Below are 25,242 nucleotides of genomic sequence, written 5' to 3' on the forward strand. Positions count from 1 at the left end.
GGTCTAGGTTAAAGATTCTAGACTAGGACTGGTCTAGGTTAAAGATTCTAGACTAGAATAGGACTGGTCTAGGTTAAAGACTCTAGACTAGACTAGGACTGGTCTAGGTTAAAGACTCTAGACTAGACTAGGACTGGTCTAGGTTAAAGACTCTAGAATAGGACTGGTCTAGGTTAAAGACTCTAGACTAGACTAGGACTGGTCTAGGTTAAAGATTCTAGACTAGGACTGGTCTAGGTTAAAGATTCTAGACTAGGACTGGTCTAGGTTAAAGATTCTAGACTAGGACTGGTCTAGGTTAAAGATTCTAGACTAGACTAGGACTGGTCTAGGTTAAAGATTCTAGACTAGGACTGGTCTAGGTTAAAGATTCTAGACTAGGACTGGTCTAGGTTAAAGACTCTAGACTAGGACTGGTCTAGGTTAAAGATTCTAGACTAGGACTGGTCTAGGTTAAAGATTCTAGACTAGAATAGGACTGGTCTAGGTTAAAGATTCTAGACTAGAATAGGACTGGTCTAGGTTAAAGATTCTAGACTAGAATAGGACTGGTCTAGGTTAAAGATTCTAGACTAGAATAGGACTGGTCTAGGTTAAATATTCTAGACTAGAATAGGACTGGTCTAGGTTAAATATTCTAGACTAGAATAGGACTGGTCTAGGTTAAATATTCTAGACTAGAATAGGACTGGTCTAGGTTATAGATTCTAGACTAGAATAAGACTGGTCTAGGTTAAAGATTCTAGACTAGAATAAGACTGGTCTAGGTTAAAGATTCTAGACTAGGACTGGTCTAGGTTAAAGATTCTAGACTAGGACTGGTCTAGGTTAAAGACTCTAGACTAGGACTGGTCTAGGTTAAAGATTCTAGACTAGGACTGGTCTAGGTTAAAGATTCTAGACTAGAATAGGACTGGTCTAGGTTAAAGATTCTAGACTAGAATAGGACTGGTCTAGGTTAAATATTCTAGACTAGAATAGGACTGGTCTAGGTTATAGATTCTAGACTAGAATAAGACTGGTCTAGGTTAAAGATTCTAGACTAGAATAAGACTGGTCTAGGTTAAAGATTCTAGACTAGGACTGGTCTAGGTTAAAAATTCTAGACTAGGACTGGTCTAGGTTAAAGACTCTAGACTAGGACTGGTCTAGGTTAAAGATTCTAGACTAGGACTGGTCTAGGTTAAAGATTCTAGACTAGAATAGGACTGGTCTAGGTTAAAGATTCTAGACTAGGACTGGTCTAGGTTAAAGACTCTAGACTAGGACTGGTCTAGGTTAAAGATTCTAGACTAGGACTGGTCTAGGTTAAAGATTCTAGACTAGGACTGGTCTAGGTTAAAGATTCTAGACTAGGACTGGTCTAGGTTAAAGATTCTAGACTAGGACTGGTCTAGGTTAAAGACTCTAGACTAGGACTGGTCTAGGTTAAAGATTCTAGACTAGGACTGGTCTAGGTTAAAGATTCTAGACTAGGACTGGTCTAGGTTAAAGATTCTAGACTAGAATAGGACTGGTCTAGGTTAAAGACTCTAGACTAGACTAGGACTGGTCTAGGTTAAAGACTCTAGACTAGACTAGGACTGGTCTAGGTTAAAGACTCTAGAATAGGACTGGTCTAGGTTAAAGACTCTAGACTAGACTAGGACTGGTCTAGGTTAAAGATTCTAGACTAGGACTGGTCTAGGTTAAAGATTCTAGACTAGGACTGGTCTAGGTTAAAGATTCTAGACTAGGACTGGTCTAGGTTAAAGATTCTAGACTAGGACTGGTCTAGGTTAAAGATTCTAGACTAGGACTGGTCTAGGTTAAAGACTCTAGACTAGGACTGGTCTAGGTTAAAGATTCTAGACTAGGACTGGTCTAGGTTAAAGATTCTAGACTAGAATAGGACTGGTCTAGGTTAAAGATTCTAGACTAGAATAGGACTGGTCTAGGTTAAAGATTCTAGACTAGAATAGGACTGGTCTAGGTTAAAGATTCTAGACTAGAATAGGACTGGTCTAGGTTAAATATTCTAGACTAGAATAGGACTGGTCTAGGTTAAATATTCTAGACTAGAATAGGACTGGTCTAGGTTAAATATTCTAGACTAGAATAGGACTGGTCTAGGTTATAGATTCTAGACTAGAATAAGACTGGTCTAGGTTAAAGATTCTAGACTAGAATAAGACTGGTCTAGGTTAAAGATTCTAGACTAGGACTGGTCTAGGTTAAAGATTCTAGACTAGGACTGGTCTAGGTTAAAGATTCTAGACTAGAATAGGACTGGTCTAGGTTAAAGATTCTAGACTAGAATAGGACTGGTCTAGGTTAAAGATTCTAGACTAGAATAGGACTGGTCTAGGTTAAAGATTCTAGACTAGAATAGGACTGGTCTAGGTTAAATATTCTAGACTAGAATAGGACTGGTCTAGGTTAAATATTCTAGACTAGAATAGGACTGGTCTAGGTTAAATATTCTAGACTAGAATAGGACTGGTCTAGGTTATAGATTCTAGACTAGAATGAGACTGGTCTAGGTTAAAGATTCTAGACTAGAATAAGACTGGTCTAGGTTAAAGATTCTAGACTAGGACTGGTCTAGGTTAAAGATTCTAGACTAGGACTGGTCTAGGTTAAAGATTCTAGACTAGGACTGGTCTAGGTTAAAGATTCTAGACTAGAATAGGACTGGTCTAGGTTAAAGATTCTAGACTAGAATAGGACTGGTCTAGGTTAAATATTCTAGACTAGAATAGGACTGGTCTAGGTTATAGATTCTAGACTAGAATAAGACTGGTCTAGGTTAAAGATTCTAGACTAGAATAAGACTGGTCTAGGTTAAAGATTCTAGACTAGGACTGGTCTAGGTTAAAGATTCTAGACTAGGACTGGTCTAGGTTAAAGACTCTAGACTAGGACTGGTCTAGGTTAAAGATTCTAGACTAGGACTGGTCTAGGTTAAAGATTCTAGACTAGAATAGGACTGGTCTAGGTTAAAGATTCTAGACTAGGACTGGTCTAGGTTAAAGACTCTAGACTAGGACTGGTCTAGGTTAAAGATTCTAGACTAGGACTGGTCTAGGTTAAAGATTCTAGACTAGGACTGGTCTAGGTTAAAGACTCTAGACTAGGACTGGTCTAGGTTAAAGATTCTAGACTAGGACTGGTCTAGGTTAAAGATTCTAGACTAGGACTGGTCTAGGTTAAAGACTCTAGACTAGGACTGGTCTAGGTTAAAGATTCTAGACTAGGACTGGTCTAGGTTAAAGATTCTAGACTAGGACTGGTCTAGGTTAAAGATTCTAGACTAGAATAGGACTGGTCTAGGTTAAAGACTCTAGACTAGACTAGGACCCTGTCTAGGTTAAAGACTCTAGACTAGACTAGGACTGGTCTAGGTTAAAGACTCTAGAATAGGACTGGTCTAGGTTAAAGACTCTAGACTAGACTAGGACTGGTCTAGGTTAAAGATTCTAGACTAGGACTGGTCTAGGTTAAAGCTTCTAGACTAGGACTGGTCTAGGTTAAAGATTCTAGACTAGGACTGGTCTAGGTTAAAGATTCTAGACTAGGACTGGTCTAGGTTAAAGATTCTAGACTAGGACTGGTCTAGGTTAAAGATTCTAGACTAGGACTGGTCTAGGTTAAAGACTCTAGACTAGGACTGGTCTAGGTTAAAGATTCTAGACTAGGACTGGTCTAGGTTAAAGATTCTAGACTAGAATAGGACTGGTCTAGGTTAAAGATTCTAGACTAGAATAGGACTGGTCTAGGTTAAAGATTCTAGACTAGAATAGGACTGGTCTAGGTTAAAGATTCTAGACTAGAATAGGACTGGTCTAGGTTAAATATTCTAGACTAGAATAGGACTGGTCTAGGTTAAATATTCTAGACTAGAATAGGACTGGTCTAGGTTAAATATTCTAGACTAGAATAGGACTGGTCTAGGTTATAGATTCTAGACTAGAATAAGACTGGTCTAGGTTAAAGATTCTAGACTAGAATAAGACTGGTCTAGGTTAAAGATTCTAGACTAGGACTGGTCTAGGTTAAAGACTCTAGACTAGGACTGGTCTAGGTTAAAGATTCTAGACTAGGACTGGTCTAGGTTAAAGATTCTAGACTAGAATAGGACTGGTCTAGGTTAAAGATTCTAGACTAGAATAGGACTGGTCTAGGTTAAAGACTCTAGACTAGACTAGGACTGGTCTAGGTTAAAGACTCTAGAATAGGACTGGTCTAGGTTAAAGACTCTAGAATAGGACTGGTCTAGGTTAAAGACTCTAGACTAGACTAGGACTGGTCTAGGTTAAAGATTCTAGACTAGAATAGGACTGGTCTAGGTTAAAGACTCTAGACTAGACTAGGACTGGTCTAGGTTAAAGATTCTAGACTAGAATAGGACTGGTCTAGGTTAAAGACTCTAGACTAGACTAGGACTGGTCTAGGTTAAAGACTCTAGACTAGACTAGGACTGGTCTAGGTTAAAGACTCTAGAATAGGACTGGTCTAGGTTAAAGACTCTAGACTAGACTAGGACTGGTCTAGGTTAAAGATTCTAGACTAGGACTGGTCTAGGTTAAAGATTCTAGACTAGGACTGGTCTAGGTTAAAGATTCTAGACTAGGACTGGTCTAGGTTAAAGATTCTAGACTAGGACTGGTCTAGGTTAAAGATTCTAGACTAGGACTGGTCTAGGTTAAAGATTCTAGACTAGGACTGGTCTAGGTTAAAGACTCTAGACTAGGACTGGTCTAGGTTAAAGATTCTAGACTAGAATAGGACTGGTCTAGGTTAAAGATTCTAGACTAGAATAGGACTGGTCTAGGTTAAAGATTCTAGACTAGAATAGGACTGGTCTAGGTTAAAGATTCTAGACTAGAATAGGACTGGTCTAGGTTAAAGATTCTAGACTAGAATAGGACTGGTCTAGGTTAAATATTCTAGACTAGAATAAGACTGGTCTAGGTTAAAGATTCTAGACTAGGACTGGTCTAGGTTAAAGATTCTAGACTAGGACTGGTCTAGGTTAAAGACTCTAGACTAGGACTGGTCTAGGTTAAAGATTCTAGACTAGAATAGGACTGGTCTAGGTTAAAGATTCTAGACTAGAATAGGACTGGTCTAGGTTAAAGATTCTAGACTAGAATAGGACTGGTCTAGGTTAAAGACTCTAGACTAGACTAGGACTGGTCTAGGTTAAAGACTCTAGACTAGACTAGGACTGGTCTAGGTTAAAGACTCTAGACTAGGACTGGTCTAGGTTAAAGATTCTAGACTAGGACTGGTCTAGGTTAAAGATTCTAGACTAGGACTGGTCTAGGTTAAAGATTCTAGACTAGGACTGGTCTAGGTTAAAGATTCTAGACTAGGACTGGTCTAGGTTAAAGATTCTAGACTAGGACTGGTCTAGGTTAAAGATTCTAGACTAGGACTGGTCTAGGTTAAAGATTCTAGACTAGGACTGGTCTAGGTTAAAGATTCTAGACTAGGACTGGTCTAGGTTAAAGATTCTAGACTAGGACTGGTCTAGGTTAAAGATTCTAGACTAGGACTGGTCTAGGTTAAAGATTCTAGACTAGGACTGGTCTAGGTTAAAGATTCTAGACTAGGACTGGTCTAGGTTAAAGATTCTAGACTAGGACTGGTCTAGGTTAAAGATTCTAGACTAGGACTGGTCTAGGTTAAAGATTCTAGACTAGAATAGTACTAGTCTAGGTTAAAGATTCTAGACTAGAATAGTACTAGTCTAGGTTAAAGATTCTAGACTAGAATAGTACTAGTCTAGGTTAAAGATTCTAGACTAGAATAGTACTAGTCTAGGTTAAAGATTCTAGACTAGAATAGTACTAGTCTAGGTTAAAGACTCTAGACTAGAATAGTACTAGTCTAGGTTAAAGACTCTAGACCAGGACTGGTCTAGGTTAAAGACTCTAGACTAGGACTGGTCTAGGTTAAAGACTCTAGACTAGAATAGGACTGGTCTAGGTTAAAGACTCTAGACAAGAATAGTACTGGTCTAGGTTAAAGATTCTAGACTAGGACTGGTCTAGGTTAAAGACTCTAGACTAGGACTGGTCTAGGTTAAAGATTCTAGACTAGGACTGGTCTAGGTTAAAGATTCTAGACTAGAATAGGACTGGTCTAGGTTAAAGATTCTAGACTAGAATAGGACTGGTCTAGGTTAAAGATTCTAGACTAGAATAGGACTGGTCTAGGTTAAATATTCTAGACTAGAATAAGACTGGTCTAGGTTAAAGATTCTAGACTAGGACTGGTCTAGGTTAAAGATTCTAGACTAGGACTGGTCTAGGTTAAAGACTCTAGACTAGGACTGGTCTAGGTTAAAGATTCTAGACTAGAATAGGACTGGTCTAGGTTAAAGATTCTAGACTAGAATAGGACTGGTCTAGGTTAAAGATTCTAGACTAGGACTGGTCTAGGTTAAAGATTCTAGACTAGGACTGGTCTAGGTTAAAGATTCTAGACTAGGACTGGTCTAGGTTAAAGACTCTAGACTAGGACTGGTCAAGGTTAAAGATTCTAGACTAGAACAGAACTGGTCTAGGTTAAAGATTCTAGATTAGAATAGGACTGGTCTAGGTTAAGGATTCTAGACTAGAATAGTACTGGTCTAGGTTAAAGATTCTAGACTAGAACAGAACTGGTCTAGGTTAAAGATTCTAGACTAGAATAGGACTGGTCTAGGTTAAAGATTCTAGACTAGAATAAGACTGGTCTAGGTTAAAGATTCTAGACTAGGACTGGTCTAGGTTAAAGATTCTAGACTAGGACTGGTCTAGGTTAAAGACTCTAGACTAGGACTGGTCTAGGTTAAAGATTCTAGACTAGAATAGGACTGGTCTAGGTTAAAGATTCTAGACTAGAATAGGACTGGTCTAGGTTAAAGATTCTAGACTAGAATAGGACTGGTCTAGGTTAAAGACTCTAGACTAGACTAGGACTGGTCTAGGTTAAAGACTCTAGACTAGACTAGGACTGGTCTAGGTTAAAGACTCTAGAATAGGACTGGTCTAGGTTAAAGATTCTAGACTAGGACTGGTCTAGGTTAAAGATTCTAGACTAGGACTGGTCTAGGTTAAAGATTCTAGACTAGGACTGGTCTAGGTTAAAGATTCTAGACTAGGACTGGTCTAGGTTAAAGATTCTAGACTAGAACTGGTCTAGGTTAAAGATTCTAGACTAGGACTGGTCTAGGTTAAAGATTCTAGACTAGGACTGGTCTAGGTTAAAGATTCTAGACTAGGACTGGTCTAGGTTAAAGATTCTAGACTAGGACTGGTCTAGGTTAAAGATTCTAGACTAGGACTGGTCTAGGTTAAAGATTCTAGACTAGGACTGGTCTAGGTTAAAGATTCTAGACTAGGACTGGTCTAGGTTAAAGATTCTAGACTAGGACTGGTCTAGGTTAAAGATTCTAGACTAGGACTGGTCTAGGTTAAAGATTCTAGACTAGGACTGGTCTAGGTTAAAGATTCTAGACTAGGACTGGTCTAGGTTAAAGATTCTAGACTAGAATAGTACTAGTCTAGGTTAAAGATTCTAGACTAGAATAGTACTAGTCTAGGTTAAAGATTCTAGACTAGAATAGTACTAGTCTAGGTTAAAGATTCTAGACTAGAATAGTACTAGTCTAGGTTAAAGATTCTAGACTAGAATAGTACTAGTCTAGGTTAAAGACTCTAGACTAGAATAGTACTAGTCTAGGTTAAAGACTCTAGACCAGGACTGGTCTAGGTTAAAGACTCTAGAATAGTACTGGTCTAGGTTAAAGACTCTAGACTAGAATAGTACTGGTCTAGGTTAAAGACTCTAGACTAGAATAGTACTGGTCTAGGTTAAAGACTCTAGACTAGACTAGGACTGGTCTAGGTTAAAGACTCTAGACTAGACTAGGACTGGTCTAGGTTAAAGACTCTAGACTAGACTAGGACTGGTCTAGGTTAAAGACTCTAGAATAGGACTGGTCTAGGTTAAAGACTCTAGACGAGACTATAACTGGTCTAGGTTAAAGACTCTAGACTAGGACTGGTCTAGGTTAAAGACTCTAGACGAGACTAGGACTAGGTGTGTCTGTGTAGATACCTGACCATCACAGAGGTCGATGAGCGGGGCCTTGTCCCGAATGGCCCGGATCAGTTTGCTCTGCAGCAGCTTGCCATCGAAGTACATCCACGGGCAGCAGTGCTCCCAGGGGATTGGCTGGCCACACACGTCGTTGGCCAATAAGGCCATGTCCACGCCGCTCATGAACAGAGCAGCCAGCTGCACGCCGCGGGGGTCGAGATTATCAATCTACAGGGAGAGACGAGTTAGAGAACAACTCACAGTGGCAGACAGTGTTGCAGAATTCTGGTAACTTCCACAAAATACACCGGTTTTACAGAAATCCTGATTGTAAGTTTCCTGTTATCAGGAGAAAGTTACCGGGAATAAGGGAAAGTTACCGGAACTATTCCTAGGGATCTCAGAGACACTGTAACCCCCCCACTACAGTAGTAACCCTCCACTACAGTAGTAACCCTCCACTACAGTAGTAAGCCTCCACTACAGTAGTAACCCTCCACTACAGTAGTAACCCTCCACTACAGTAGTAACCCCCCACTACAGTAGTAACCCTCCACTACAGTAGTAACCCTCCACTACAGTAGTAACCCCCCCACTACAGTAGTAACCCCCCACTACAGCAGTAACCCCCCACTACAGCAGTAACCCTCCACTACAGTAGTAACCCCCCACTACAGTAGTAACCCCCCACTACAGTAGTAACCCCCCACTACAGTAGTAACCCTCCACTACAGTAGTAACCCCCCACTACAGTAGTAACCCCCCACTACAGTAGTAACCCTCCACTACAGTAGTAACCCCCCCACTACAGTAGTAACCCTCCACTACAGTAGTAACCCCCCCACTACATTAGTAACCCTCCACTACAGTAGTAACCCCCCACTACAGTAGTAACCCTCCACTACAGTAGTAACCCCCCACTACAGTAGTAACCCTCCACTACAGTAGTAACCCTCCACTACAGTAGTAACCCTCCACTACAGTAGTAACCCCCCACTACAGTAGTAACCCCCACTACAGTAGTAACCCTCCACTACAGTAGTAACCCTCCACTACAGTAGTAACCCTCCACTACAGTAGTAACCCTCCACTACAGTAGTAACCCTCCACTACAGTAGTAACCCTCCACTACAGTAGTAACCCCCCACTACAGTAGTAACCCTCCACTACAGTAGTAACACTCCACTACAGTAGTAACCCTCCACTACAGTAGTAACACTCCACTACAGTAGTAACCCCCCACTACAGTAGTAACCCCCCCTCTACAGTAGTAACACTCCACTACAGTAGTAACCCTCCACTACAGTAGTAACCCTCCACTACAGTAGTAACCCCCCACTACAGTAGTAACCCCCCACTACAGTAGTAACCCCCACACTACAGTAGTAACCCCCTACTACAGCAGTAACCCCCAGTACAGTAGTAACCCCCACTACAGTAGTAACCCCCCACTACAGTAGTAACCCTCCACTACAGTAGTAACCCCCCACTACAGTAGTAACCCCCCACTACAGTAGTAACCCTCCACTACAGTAGTAACCCCCCACTACAGTAGTAACCCTCCACTACAGTAGTAACCCCAACTACAGTAGTAACCCTCCACTACAGTAGTAACCCCCCACTACAGTAGTAACCCTCCACTACAGTAGTAACCCCCCACTACAGTAGTAACCCCCCACTACAGTAGTAACCCTCCACTACAGCAGTAACCCTCCACTACAGCAGTAACCCTCCACTACAGCAGTAACCCTCCACTACAGCAGTAACCCCCCACTACAGCAGTAACCCCCCACTACAGCAGTAACCCTCCACTACAGCAGTAACCCTCCACTACAGTAGTAACCCCTCACTACAGTAGTAACCCTCCACTACAGCAGTAACCCCCCACTACAGCAGTAACCCCCCACTACAGCAGTAACCCCCCACTACAGCAGTAACCCCCCACTACAGTAGTAACCCCCCACTACAGCAGTAACCCCCCACTACAGCAGTAACCCCCCACTACAGCAGTAACCCCCCACTACAGCAGTAACCCCCCACTACAGCAGTAACCCCCCACTACAGCAGTAACCCCCCACTACAGCAGTAACCCCCCACTACAGTAGTAACCCTCCACTACAGTAGTAACCCCCCACTACAGCAGTAACCCCCCACTACAGTAGTAACCCCCCACTACAGTAGTAACCCCCCACTACAGTAGTAACCCCCCACTACAGCAGTAACCCCCCACTACAGTAGTAACCCTCCACTACAGTAGTAACCCTCCACTACAGTAGTAACCCTCCACTACAGTAGTAACCCTCCACTACAGTAGTAACCCCCCACTACAGTAGTAACCCCCCACTACAGTAGTAACCCCAACTACAGTAGTAACCCCCCCACTACAGCAGTAACCCCCCACTACAGTAGTAACCCCCCACTACAGTAGTAACCCCCCACTACAGTAGTAACCCTCCACTACAGTAGTAACCATCCACTACAGTAGTAACCTCCCACCCCCACTACAGTAGTAACCCCCCACTACAGCAGTAACCATCCACTACAGTAGTAACCCCCCCCACTACAGTAGTAACCCTCCACTACAGTAGTAACCCTCCACTACAGTAGTAACCCCCCACTACAGTAGTAACCCTCCACTACAGTAGTAACCCTCCACTACAGTAGTAACCCTCCACTACAGTAGTAACCTCCCACCCCCACTACAGTAGTAACCCCCCACTACAGTAGTAACCCCCCACTACAGCATTAACCATCCACTACAGTAGTAACCCCCCCCCACTACAGTAGTAACCCTCCACTACAGTAGTAACCCTCCACTACAGCAGTAACCCCCCACTACAGTAGTAACCCCCCACTACAGTAGTAACCCCCCACTACAGTAGTAACCCCCCACTACAGTAGTAACCCCCCACTACAGTAGTAACCCTCCACTACAGTAGTAACCCCCCACTACAGTAGTAACCCCCCCACTACAGTAGTAACCCTCCACTACAGTAGTAACCCTCCACTACAGTAGTAACCCTCCACTACAGTAGTAACCCCCCACTACAGTAGTAACCCCCCACTACAGCAGTAACCCCCCACTACAGTAGTAACCCCCCACTACAGTAGTAACCCTCCACTACAGTAGTAACCCTCCACTACAGTAGTAACCCTCCACTACAGTAGTAACCCTCCACTACAGTAGTAAACCCCCACTACGGCAGTAACCCCCCACTACAGTAGTAACCCCCCACTACAGTAGTAACCCTCCACTACAGGAGCAACCCTCCACTACAGTAGTAACCCCCCACTACAGTAGTAACCCCCCACTACAGTAGTAACCCCCCACTACAGTAGTAACCCCAACTACAGTAGTAACCCCCCCACTACAGCAGTAACCCCCCACTACAGTAGTAACCCCCCACTACAGTAGTAACCCCCCACTACAGTAGTAACCCCCCACTACAGTAGTAACCCTCCACTACAGTAGTAACCTCCCACCCCCACTACAGTAGTAACCCCCCACTACAGTAGTAACCCCCCACTACAGCAGTAACCATCCACTACAGTAGTAACCCCCCCCACTACAGTAGTAACCCTCCACTACAGTAGTAACCCTCCACTACAGTAGTAACCCCCCACTACAGTAGTAACCCTCCACTACAGTAGTAACCCTCCACTACAGTAGTAACCCTCCACTACAGTAGTAACCCTCCACTACAGTAGTAACCTCCCACCCCCACTACAGTAGTAACCCCCCACTACAGTAGTAACCCCCCACTACAGCAGTAACCATCCACTACAGTAGTAACCCCCCCCACTACAGTAGTAACCCTCCACTACAGTAGTAACCCTCCACTACAGCAGTAACCCCCCACTACAGTAGTAACCCCCCACTACAGTAGTAACCCCCCACTACAGTAGTAACCCCCCACTACAGTAGTAACCCTCCACTACAGTAGTAACCCCCCACTACAGTAGTAACCCTCCACTACAGTAGTAACCCTCCACTACAGTAGTAACCCTCCACTACAGTAGTAACCCTCCACTACAGTAGTAACCCCCCACTACAGTAGTAACCCCCCACTACCCTCCACTACAGTAGTAACCCCCCACTACAGTAGTAACCCCCCACTACAGTAGTAACCCCCCACTACCCTCCACTACAGTAGTAACCCCCCACTACAGTAGTAACCCCCCACTACAGTAGTAACCCCCCACTACAGTAGTAACCCCCCACTACAGTAGTAACCCCCCCACTACAGTAGTAACCCTCCACTACAGTAGTAACCCTCCACTACAGTAGTAACCCCCCACTACAGTAGTAACCCCCCACTACAGCAGTAACCCCCCACTACAGTAGTAACCCCCCACTACAGTAGTAACCCTCCACTACAGTAGTAACCCTCCACTACAGTAGTAACCCTCCACTACAGTAGTAAACCCCCACTACAGCAGTAACCCCCCACTACAGTAGTAACCCCCCACTACAGTAGTAACCCCCCACTACAGTAGTAACCCTCCACTACAGTAGTAACCCTCCACTACAGTAGTAACCCTCCACTACAGTAGTAACCCTCCACTACAGTAGTAACCCCCCACTACAGTAGTAACCCCCCACTACAGTAGTAACCCCAACTACAGTAGTAACCCCCCCACTACAGCAGTAACCCCCCACTACAGTAGTAACCCCCCACTACAGTAGTAACCCCCCACTACAGTAGTAACCCTCCACTACAGTAGTAACCCTCCACTACAGTAGTAACCCTCCACTACAGTAGTAACCTCCCACCCCCACTACAGTAGTAACCCCCCACTACAGTAGTAACCCCCCACTACAGCAGTAACCATCCACTACAGTAGTAACCCCCCCCACTACAGTAGTAACCCTCCACTACAGTAGTAACCCTCCACTACAGTAGTAACCCCCCACTACAGTAGTAACCCTCCACTACAGTAGTAACCCTCCACTACAGTAGTAACCCTCCACTACAGTAGTAACCCTCCACTACAGTAGTAACCTCCCACCCCCACTACAGTAGTAACCCCCCACTACAGTAGTAACCCCCCACTACAGCAGTAACCATCCACTACAGTAGTAACCCCCCCCACTACAGTAGTAACCCTCCACTACAGTAGTAACCCTCCACTACAGCAGTAACCCCCCACTACAGTAGTAACCCCCGACTACAGTAGTAACCCCCCACTACAGTAGTAACCCCCCACTACAGTAGTAACCCCCCACTACAGTAGTAACCCTCCACTACAGTAGTAACCCCCCACTACAGTAGTAACCCCCCCACTACAGTAGTAACCCTCCACTACAGTAGTAACCCTCCACTACAGTAGTAACCCTCCACTACAGTAGTAACCCCCCACTACAGTAGTAACCCCCCACTACAGTAGTAACCCCCCACTACCCTCCACTACAGTAGTAACCCCCCACTACAGTAGTAACCCCCCACTACAGTAGTAACCCCCCACTACCCTCCACTACAGTAGTAACCCCCCACTACAGTAGTAACCCCCCACTACAGTAGTAACCCCCCACTACAGTAGTAACCCCCCACTACAGTAGTAACCCCCCACTACAGTAGTAACCCTCCACTACAGTAGTAACCCTCCACTACAGTAGTAACCCCCCACTACAGTAGTAACCCCCCACTACCCTCCACTACAGTAGTAACCCCCCACTACAGTAGTAACCCCCCACTACAGTAGTAACCCCCCACTACAGTAGTAACCCCCCACTACAGTAGTAACCCCCCACTACAGCAGTAGCCCTCCACTACAGTAGTAACCCTCCACTACAGTAGTAACCCTCCACTACAGTAGTAACCCCCCACTACAGTAGTAACCCCCCACTACCCTCCACTACAGTAGTAACCCCCCACTACAGTAGTAACCCTCCACTACAGTAGTAACCCTCCACTACAGTAGTAACCCCCCACTACAGTAGTAACCCCCCACTACCCTCCACTACAGTAGTAACCCTCCACTACAGTAGTAACCCTCCACTACAGTAGTAACCCCCCACTACAGTAGTAACCCCCCACTACCCTCCACTACAGTAGTAACCCTCCACTACAGTAGTAACCCCCCACTACAGTAGTAACCCCCCACTACCCTCCACTACAGTAGTAACCCCCCACTACAGTAGTAACCCCCCACTACAGTAGTAACCCCCCACTACAGTAGTAACCCCCCACTACAGCAGTAGCCCTCCACTACAGTAGTAACCCTCCACTACAGTAGTAACCCTCCACTACCCCCCCCCCCCACTACAGTAGTAACCCTCCACTACAGTAGTAACCCCCCACTACAGTAGTAACCCCCCACTACAGTAGTAACCCTCCACTACAGCAGTAACCCTCCACTACAGCAGTAACCCTCCACTACAGCAGTAACCCCCCACTACAGTAGTAACCCCCCACTACAGCAGTAACCCCCCACTACAGCAGTAACCCTCCACTACAGCAGTAACCCTCCACTACAGTAGTAACCCCTCACTACAGCAGTAACCCTCCACTACAGCAGTAACCCCCCACTACAGTAGTAACCCCCCACTACAGTAGTAACCCCCCACTACAGTAGTAACCCTCCACTACAGTTGTAACCCTCCACTACAGTTGTAACCCTCCACTACAGTTGTAACCCTCCACTACAGTAGTAACCCTCCACTACAGTAGTAACCCTCCACTACAGCAGTAACCCCCCACTACAGCAGTAACCCCCCACTACAGCAGTAACCCCCCACTACAGCAGTAACCCCCCACTACAGCAGTAACCCCCCACTACAGTAGTAACCCCCCACTACAGTAGTAACCCCCCACTACAGCAGTAACCCCCCACTACAGCAGTAACCCCCCACTACAGCAGTAACCCCCCACTACAGCAGTAACCCCCCACTACAGCAGTAACCCCCCACTACAGTAGTAACCCCCCACTACAGCAGTAACCCCCCACTACAGTAGTAACCCTCCACTACAGTAGTAACCCCCCACTACAGCAGTAACCCCCCACTACAGTAGTAACCCTCCACTACAGTAGTAACCCTCCACTACAGTAGTAAACCCCCACTACAGCAGTAACCCCCCACTACAGTAGTAACCCCCCACTACAGTAGTAACCCCCCACTACAGTAGTAACCCCCCACTACAGTAGTAACCCTCCACTACAGTAGTAACCCTCCACTACAGTAGTAACCCTCCACTACAGTAGTAACCCTCCACTACAGTAGTAACCCCCCACTACAGTAGTAACCCCCCACTACAGTAGTAACCCCAACTACAGTAGTAACCCCCCCACTACAGCAGTAACCCCCCACTACAGTAGTAACCCCCCACTACAGTAGTAACCCCCCACTACAATAGTAACCCTCCACTACAGTAGTAACCCTCCACTACAGTAGTAACCTCCCACCCCCACTACAGTAGTAACCCCCCACTACAGCAGTAACCATCCACTACAGTAGTAACCCCCCCCACTACAGTAGTAACCCTCCACTACAGTAGTAACCCTCCACTACAGTAGTAACCCCCCACTACAGCAGTAACCCCCCACTACAGTAGTAACCCCCCACTACAGTAGTAACCCCCCACTACAGTAGTAACCCCCCACTACAGTAGTAACCCTCCACTACAGTAGTAACCCCCCACTACAGTAGTAACCCTCCACTACAGTAGTAACCCTCCACTACAGTAGTAACCCCCCACTACAGTAGTAACCCCCCACTACCCTCCACTACAGTAGTAACCCCCCACTACAGTAGTAACCCCCCACTACAGTAGTAACCCCCCACTACAGCAGTAGCCCTCCACTACAGTAGTAACCCTCCACTACAGTAGTAACCCTCCACTACAGTAGTAACCCCCCACTACAGTAGTAACCCCCCACTACCCTCCACTACAGTAGTAACCCCCCACTACAGTAGTAACCCTCCACTACAGTAGTAACCCCCCACTACAGTAGTAACCCCCCACTACAGCAGTAGCCCTCCACTACAGTAGTAACCCTCCACTACAGTAGTAACCCTCCACTACCCCCCCCCCCCCCCACTACAGTAGTAACCCTCCACTACAGTAGTAACCCCCCACTACAGTAGTAACCCCCCACTACAGCAGTAGCCCTCCACTACAGTAGTAACCCTCCACTACAGTAGTAACCCTCCACTACCCCCCCCCCCCACTACAGTAGTAACCCTCCACTACAGTAGTAACCCCCCACTACAGTAGTAACCCCCCACTACAGTAGTAACCCTCCACTACAGTAGTAAACCCCCACTACAGCAGTAACCCCCCACTACAGTAGTAACCCCCCACTACAGTAGTAACCCTCCACTACAGTAGTAACCCTCCACTACAGTAGTAACCCTCCACTACAGTAGTAACCCTCCACTACAGTAGTAACCCCCCACTACAGTAGTAACCCCCCACTACAGTAGTAACCCCAACTACAGTAGTAACCCCCCCACTACAGCAGTAACCCCCCACTACAGTAGTAACCCCCCACTACAGTAGTAACCCCCCACTACAGTAGTAACCCCCCACTACAGTAGTAACCCTCCACTACAGTAGTAACCTCCCACCCCCACTACAGTAGTAACCCCCCACTACAGTAGTAACCCCCCACTACAGCAGTAACCATCCACTACAGTAGTAACCCCCCCCACTACAGTAGTAACCCTCCACTACAGTAGTAACCCTCCACTACAGTAGTAACCCCCCACTACAGTAGTAACCCTCCACTACAGTAGTAACCCTCCACTACAGTAGTAACCCTCCACTACAGTAGTAACCCTCCACTACAGTAGTAACCTCCCACCCCCACTACAGTAGTAACCCCCCACTACAGTAGTAACCCCCCACTACAGCAGTAACCATCCACTACAGTAGTAACCCCCCCCACTACAGTAGTAACCCTCCACTACAGTAGTAACCCTCCACTACAGCAGTAACCCCCCACTACAGTAGTAACCCCCCACTACAGTAGTAACCCCCCACTACAGTAGTAACCCCCCACTACAGTAGTAACCCCCCACTACAGTAGTAACCCTCCACTACAGTAGTAACCCCCCACTACAGTAGTAACCCCCCCACTACAGTAGTAACCCTCCACTACAGTAGTAACCCTCCACTACAGTAGTAACCCTCCACTACAGTAGTAACCCTCCACTACAGTAGTAACCCCCCACTACAGCAGTAACCATCCACTACAGTAGTAACCCCCCCCACTACAGTAGTAACCCTCCACTACAGTAGTAACCCTCCACTACAGCAGTAACCCCCCACTACAGTAGTAACCCCCCACTACAGTAGTAACCCCCCACTACAGTAGTAACCCCCCACTACAGTAGTAACCCTCCACTACAGTAGTAACCCCCCACTACAGTAGTAACCCCCCCACTACAGTAGTAACCCTCCACTACAGTAGTAACCCTCCACTACAGTAGTAACCCTCCACTACAGTAGTAACCCCCCACTACAGTAGTAACCCCCCACTACCCTCCACTACAGTAGTAACCCCCCACTACAGTAGTAACCCCCCACTACAGTAGTAACCCCCCACTACCCTCCACTACAGTAGTAACCCCCCACTACAGTAGTAACCCCCCACTACAGTAGTAACCCCCCACTACAGTAGTAACCCCCCACTACAGTAGTAACCCTCCACTACAGTAGTAACCCCCCCACTACAGTAGTAACCCTCCACTACAGTAGTAACCCTCCACTACAGTAGTAACCCCCCACTACAGTAGTAACCCCCCACTACAGCAGTAACCCCCCACTACAGTAGTAACCCCCCACTACAGTAGTAACCCTCCACTACAGTAGTAACCCTCCACTACAGTAGTAACCCTCCACTACAGTAGTAACCCTCCACTACAGTAGTAAACCCCCACTACAGCAGTAACCCCCCACTACAGTAGTAACCCCCCACTACAGTAGTAACCCCCCACTACAGTAGTAACCCTCCACTACAGTAGTAACCCTCCACTACAGTAGTAACCCTCCACTACAGTAGTAACCCTCCACTACAGTAGTAACCCCCCACTACAGTAGTAACCCCCCACTACAGTAGTAACCCCAACTACAGTAGTAACCCCCCCACTACAGCAGTAACCCCCCACTACAGTAGTAACCCCCCACTACAGTAGTAACCCCCCACTACAGTAGTAACCCTCCACTACAGTAGTAACCCTCCACTACAGTAGTAACCTCCCACCCCCACTACAGTAGTAACCCCCCACTACAGTAGTAACCCCCCACTACAGCAGTAACCATCCACTACAGTAGTAACCCCCCCCACTACAGTAGTAACCCTCCACTACAGTAGTAACCCTCCACTACAGTAGTAACCCCCCACTACAGTAGTAACCCTCCACTACAGTAGTAACCCTCCACTACAGTAGTAACCCTCCACTACAGTAGTAACCTCCCACCCCCACTACAGTAGTAACCCCCCACTACAGTAGTAACCCCCCACTACAGTAGTAACCCCCCACTACAGTAGTAACCCCCCCCACTACAGTAGTAACCCTCCACTACAGTAGTAACCCTCCACTACAGCAGTAACCCCCCACTACAGTAGTAACCCCCCACTACAGTAGTAACCCCCCACTACAGTAGTAACCCCCCACTACAGTAGTAACCCCCCACTACAGTAGTAACCCCCCACTACAGTAGTAACCCTCCACTACAGTAGTAACCCCCCACTACAGTAGTAACCCCCCCACTACAGTAGTAACCCTCCACTACAGTAGTAACCCTCCACTACAGTAGTAACCCTCCACTACAGTAGTAACCCCCCACTACAGTAGTAACCCCCCACTACAGTAGTAACCCCCCACTACCCTCCACTACAGTAGTAACCCCCCACTACAGTAGTAACCCCCCACTACAGTAGTAACCCCCCACTACCCTCCACTACAGTAGTAACCCCCCACTACAGTAGTAACCCCCCACTACAGTAGTAACCCCCCACTACAGTAGTAACCCCCCACTACAGTAGTAACCCCCCACTACAGTAGTAACCCTCCACTACAGTAGTAACCCTCCACTACAGTAGTAACCCCCCACTACAGTAGTAACCCCCCACTACCCTCCACTACAGTAGTAACCCCCCACTACAGTAGTAACCCCCCACTACAGTAGTAACCCCCCACTACAGTAGTAACCCCCCACTACAGTAGTAACCCCCCACTACAGCAGTAGCCCTCCACTACAGTAGTAACCCTCCACTACAGTAGTAACCCTCCACTACAGTAGTAACCCCCCACTACAGTAGTAACCCCCCACTACCCTCCACTACAGTAGTAACCCCCCACTACAGTAGTAACCCTCCACTACAGTAGTAACCCTCCACTACAGTAGTAACCCCCCACTACAGTAGTAACCCCCCACTACCCTCCACTACAGTAGTAACCCTCCACTACAGTAGTAACCCTCCACTACAGTAGTAACCCCCCACTACAGTAGTAACCCCCCACTACCCTCCACTACAGTAGTAACCCTCCACTACAGTAGTAACCCCCCACTACAGTAGTAACCCCCCACTACCCTCCACTACAGTAGTAACCCCCCACTACAGTAGTAACCCCCCACTACAGTAGTAACCCCCCACTACAGTAGTAACCCCCCACTACAGCAGTAGCCCTCCACTACAGTAGTAACCCTCCACTACAGTAGTAACCCTCCACTACCCCCCCCCCCCACTACAGTAGTAACCCTCCACTACAGTAGTAACCCCCCACTACAGTAGTAACCCCCCACTACAGTAGTAACCCTCCACTACAGCAGTAACCCTCCACTACAGCAGTAACCCTCCACTACAGCAGTAACCCCCCACTACAGTAGTAACCCCCCACTACAGTAGTAACCCCCCACTACAGCAGTAACCCCCCACTACAGCAGTAACCCCCCACTACAGCAGTAACCCCCCACTACAGCAGTAACCCCCCACTACAGCAGTAACCCCCCACTACAGTAGTAACCCCCCACTACAGCAGTAACCCCCCACTACAGTAGTAACCCTCCACTACAGTAGTAACCCCCCACTACAGCAGTAACCCCCCACTACAGCAGTAACCCCCCACTACAGTAGTAACCCTCCACTACAGTAGTAACCCTCCACTACAGTAGTAAACCCCCACTACAGCAGTAACCCCCCACTACAGTAGTAACCCCCCACTACAGTAGTAACCCTCCACTACAGTAGTAACCCTCCACTACAGTAGTAACCCTCCACTACAGTAGTAACCCCCCACTACAGTAGTAACCCCCCACTACAGTAGTAACCCCAACTACAGTAGTAACCCCCCCACTACAGCAGTAACCCCCCACTACAGTAGTAACCCCCCACTACAGTAGTAACCCCCCACTACAATAGTAACCCTCCACTACAGTAGTAACCCTCCACTACAGTAGTAACCTCCCACCCCCACTACAGTAGTAACCCCCCACTACAGCAGTAACCATCCACTACAGTAGTAACCCCCCCACTACAGTAGTAACCCCCCACTACAGTAGTAACCCTCCACTACAGTAGTAACCCCCCACTACAGCAGTAACCCCCCACTACAGTAGTAACCCCCCACTACAGTAGTAACCCCCCACTACAGTAGTAACCCCCCACTACAGTAGTAACCCTCCACTACAGTAGTAACCCCCCACTACAGTAGTAACCCTCCACTACAGTAGTAACCCTCCACTACAGTAGTAACCCCCCACTACAGTAGTAACCCCCCACTACCCTCCACTACAGTAGTAACCCCCCACTACAGTAGTAACCCCCCACTACAGTAGTAACCCCCCACTACAGTAGTAACCCCCCACTACAGCAGTAGCCCTCCACTACAGTAGTAACCCTCCACTACAGTAGTAACCCTCCACTACAGTAGTAACCCCCCACTACAGTAGTAACCCCCCACTACCCTCCACTACAGTAGTAACCCCCCACTACAGTAGTAACCCCCCACTACAGTAGTAACCCTCCACTACAGTAGTAACCCCCCACTACAGTAGTAACCCCCCACTACAGTAGTAACCCCCCACTACAGCAGTAGCCCTCCACTACAGTAGTAACCCTCCACTACAGTAGTAACCCTCCACTACCCCCCCCCCCCCACTACAGTAGTAACCCTCCACTACAGTAGTAACCCCCCACTACAGTAGTAACCCCCCACTACAGTAGTAACCCCCACTACAGTAGTAACCCTCCACTACAGTAGTAACCCCCCACTACAGTAGTAACCCCCCACTACAGCAGTAACCCTCCACTACAGTAGTAACCCTCCACTACAGTAGTAACCCTCCACTACAGTAGTAACCCCCCCACTACAGTAGTAACCCTCCACTACAGTAGTAACACTCCACTACAGTAGTAACCCCCCACTACAGTAGTAACACTCCACTACAGTAGTAACCCTCCACTACAGTAGTAACCCTCCACTACAGTAGTAACCCCCCACTACAGTAGTAACCCCCCCACTACAGTAGTAACCCCCTACTACAGCAGTAACCCCCACTACAGTAGTAACCCCCCACTACAGTAGTAACCCTCCACTACAGTAGTAACCCTCCACTACAGTAGTAACCCTCCACTACAGTAGTAACCCTCCACTACAATAGTAACCCTCCACTACAGTAGTAACCCCCCACTACAGTAGTAACCCTCCACTACCCCCCACTACAGTAGTAACCCTCCACTACAGTAGTAACCCCCCACTACAGCAGTAACCCTCCACTACAGCAGTAACCCTCCACTACAGCAGTAACCCCCCACTACAGTAGTAACCCCCCACTACAGCAGTAACCCTCCACTACAGCAGTAACCCTCCACTACAGCAGTAACCCTCCACTACAGTAGTAACCCCTCACTACAGCAGTAACCCTCCACTACAGCAGTAACCCCCCACTACAGTAGTAACCCCCCACTACAGTAGTAACCCCCCACTACAGTAGTAACCCTCCACTACAGTAGTAACCCCCCACTACAGTAGTAACCCCCCCACTACAGTAGTAACCCCCCCACTACAGCAGTAACCCTCCACTACAGTAGTAACCCTCCACTACAGTAGTAACCCTCCACTACAGTAGTAACCCCCCCACTACAGTAGTAACCCTCCACTACAGTAGTAACCCTCCACTACAGTAGTAACCCTCCACTACAGTAGTAACACTCCACTACAGTAGTAACCCCCCACTACAGTAGTAACACTCCACTACAGTAGTAACCCTCCACTACAGTAGTAACCCTCCACTACAGTAGTAACCCCCCACTACAGTAGTAACCCCCCCACTACAGTAGTAACCCCCTACTACAGCAGTAACCCCCACTACAGTAGTAACCCCCCACTACAGTAGTAACCCTCCACTACAGTAGTAACCCTCCACTACAGTAGTAACCCTCCACTACAGTAGTAACCCTCCACTACAATAGTAACCCTCCACTACAGTAGTAACCCCCCACTACAGTAGTAACCCTCCACTACCCCCCACTACAGTAGTAACCCTCCACTACAGTAGTAACCCCCCACTACAGCAGTAACCCTCCACTACAGCAGTAACCCTCCACTACAGCAGTAACCCCCCACTACAGTAGTAACCCCCCACTACAGCAGTAACCCTCCACTACAGCAGTAACCCTCCACTACAGCAGTAACCCTCCACTACAGTAGTAACCCCTCACTACAGCAGTAACCCTCCACTACAGCAGTAACCCCCCACTACAGTAGTAACCCCCCACTACAGTAGTAACCCTCCACTACAGTAGTAACCCTCCACTACAGTAGTAACCCTCCACTACAGTAGTAACCCTCCCACTACAGTAGTAACCCCCCAATACAGTAGTAACCCCCCACTACAGCAGTAACCCCCCACTACAGTAGTAACCCTCCACTACAGTAGTAACCCTCCACTACAGTAGTAACCCCCCCACTACAGTAGTAACCCCCCACTACAGTAGTAACCCTCCACTACAGCAGTAACCCCCCACTACAGTAGTAACCCTCCACTACAGTAGTAACCCCCCCACTGCAGTAGTAACCCTCCACTACAGTAGTAACCCCCCACCCCCACTACAGTAGTAACCTTCCACTACAGTAGTAACCCTCCACTACAGTAGTAACCCCCCACTACAGTAGTAACCCTCCACTACAGTAGTAACCCTCCACTACAGCAGTAACCCCTCCACTACAGCAGTAACCCTCCACTACAGCAGTAACCCCCCACTACAGTAGTAACCCTCCACTACAGCAGTAACCCCCCACTACAGTAGTAACCTTCCACTACAGTAGTAACCCTCCACTACAGTAGTAACCCCCCACTACAGTAGTAACCCTCCACTACAGTAGTAACCCTCCACTACAGCAGTAACCCTCCACTACAGCAGTAACCCTCCACTACAGCAGTAACCCTCCACTACAGCAGTAACCCTCCACTACAGCAGTAACCCTCCACTACAGCAGTAACCCCCCACTACAGCAGTAACCCCCCACTACAGCAGTAACCCCCCACTACAGCAGTAACCCCCCACTACAGTAGTAACCCTCCACTACAGTAGTAACCCTCCACTACAGTAGTAACCCTCCACTACAGTAGTAACCCTCCACTACAGTAGTAACCCTCCACTACAGTAGTAAACCCCCACTACAGCAGTAACCCCCCACTACAGTAGTAACCCCCCACTACAGTAGTAACCCTCCACTACAGTAGTAACCTCCCACCCCCACTACAGTAGTAACCCTCCACTACAGTAGTACACCCCCACTACAGCAGTAACCCCCCACTACAGCAGTAACCCCCCACTACAGTAGTAACCCCCCACTACAGTAGTAACCCTCCACTACAGTAGTAACCCTCCACTACAGTAGTAACCCTCCACTACAGTAGTAACCCCCCACTACAGTAGTAACCCCCCACTACAGCAGTAACCCTCCACTACAGCAGTAACCCCCCACTACAGTAGTAACCCCCCACTACAGTAGTAACCCCCCACTACAGTAGTAACCCCCCACTACAGTAGTAACCCTCCACTACAGTAGTAACCCTCCACTACAGTAGTAACCCCCCACTACAGTAGTAACCCTCCACTACAGTAGTAACCCCCCACTACAGTAGTAACCCCCCACTACAGTAGTAACCCCCCACTACAGTAGTAACCCCCCACTACAGCAGTAGCCCTCCACTACAGCAGTAACCCTCCACTACAGTAGTAACCCTCCACTACCCCCCCCCACTACAGTAGTAACCCCCCACTACAATAGTAACCCTCCACTACAGTAGTAACCCTCCACTACAGTAGTAACCTCCCACCCCCACTACAGTAGTAACCCCCCACTACAGCAGTAACCATCCACTACAGTAGTAACCCCCCCCACTACAGTAGTAACCCTCCACTACAGTAGTAACCCTCCACTACAGTAGTAACCCCCCACTACAGCAGTAACCCCCCACTACAGTAGTAACCCCCCACTACAGTAGTAACCCCCCACTACAGTAGTAACCCCCCACTACAGTAGTAACCCTCCACTACAGTAGTAACCCCCCACTACAGTAGTAACCCTCCACTACAGTAGTAACCCTCCACTACAGTAGTAACCCCCCACTACAGTAGTAACCCCCCACTACCCTCCACTACAGTAGTAACCCCCCACTACAGTAGTAACCCCCCACTACAGTAGTAACCCCCCACTACAGCAGTAGCCCTCCACTACAGTAGTAACCCTCCACTACAGTAGTAACCCTCCACTACAGTAGTAACCCCCCACTACAGTAGTAACCCCCCACTACCCTCCACTACAGTAGTAACCCCCCACTACAGTAGTAACCCTCCACTACAGTAGTAACCCCCCACTACAGTAGTAACCCCCCACTACAGTAGTAACCCCCCACTACAGCAGTAGCCCTCCACTACAGTAGTAACCCTCCACTACAGTAGTAACCCTCCACTACCCCCCCCCCCCCCACTACAGTAGTAACCCTCCACTACAGTAGTAACCCCCCACTACAGTAGTAGCCCTCCACTACAGTAGTAACCCTCCACTACAGTAGTAACCCTCCACTACCCCCCCCCCCCCACTACAGTAGTAACCCTCCACTACAGTAGTAACCCCCCACTACAGTAGTAACCCCCCACTACAGTAGTAACCCTCCACTACAGTAGTAAACCCCCACTACAGCAGTAACC

At 47.6% G+C, this 25,242-nt stretch overlaps 1 protein-coding gene across 1 annotated transcript in view; it reads right to left on the minus strand.

Moving 5' to 3' along the window:
• LOC139536435 (constitutive coactivator of PPAR-gamma-like protein 1 homolog) overlaps positions 1-25,242 on the minus strand; it is a 113,895-nt gene that overhangs the window by 24,581 nt on the left and 64,072 nt on the right. The window contains exon 13 of the mRNA XM_071336969.1: positions 8,092-8,301. Coding sequence (XP_071193070.1) covers positions 8,092-8,301 — 210 coding nt within the window. The remainder of the gene's footprint in view (positions 1-8,091; positions 8,302-25,242) is intronic.

This window comes from Salvelinus alpinus, chromosome 12, assembly GCF_045679555.1.
Source record: "Salvelinus alpinus chromosome 12, SLU_Salpinus.1, whole genome shotgun sequence".
NCBI classification, from domain to species: domain Eukaryota; kingdom Metazoa; phylum Chordata; class Actinopteri; order Salmoniformes; family Salmonidae; genus Salvelinus; species Salvelinus alpinus.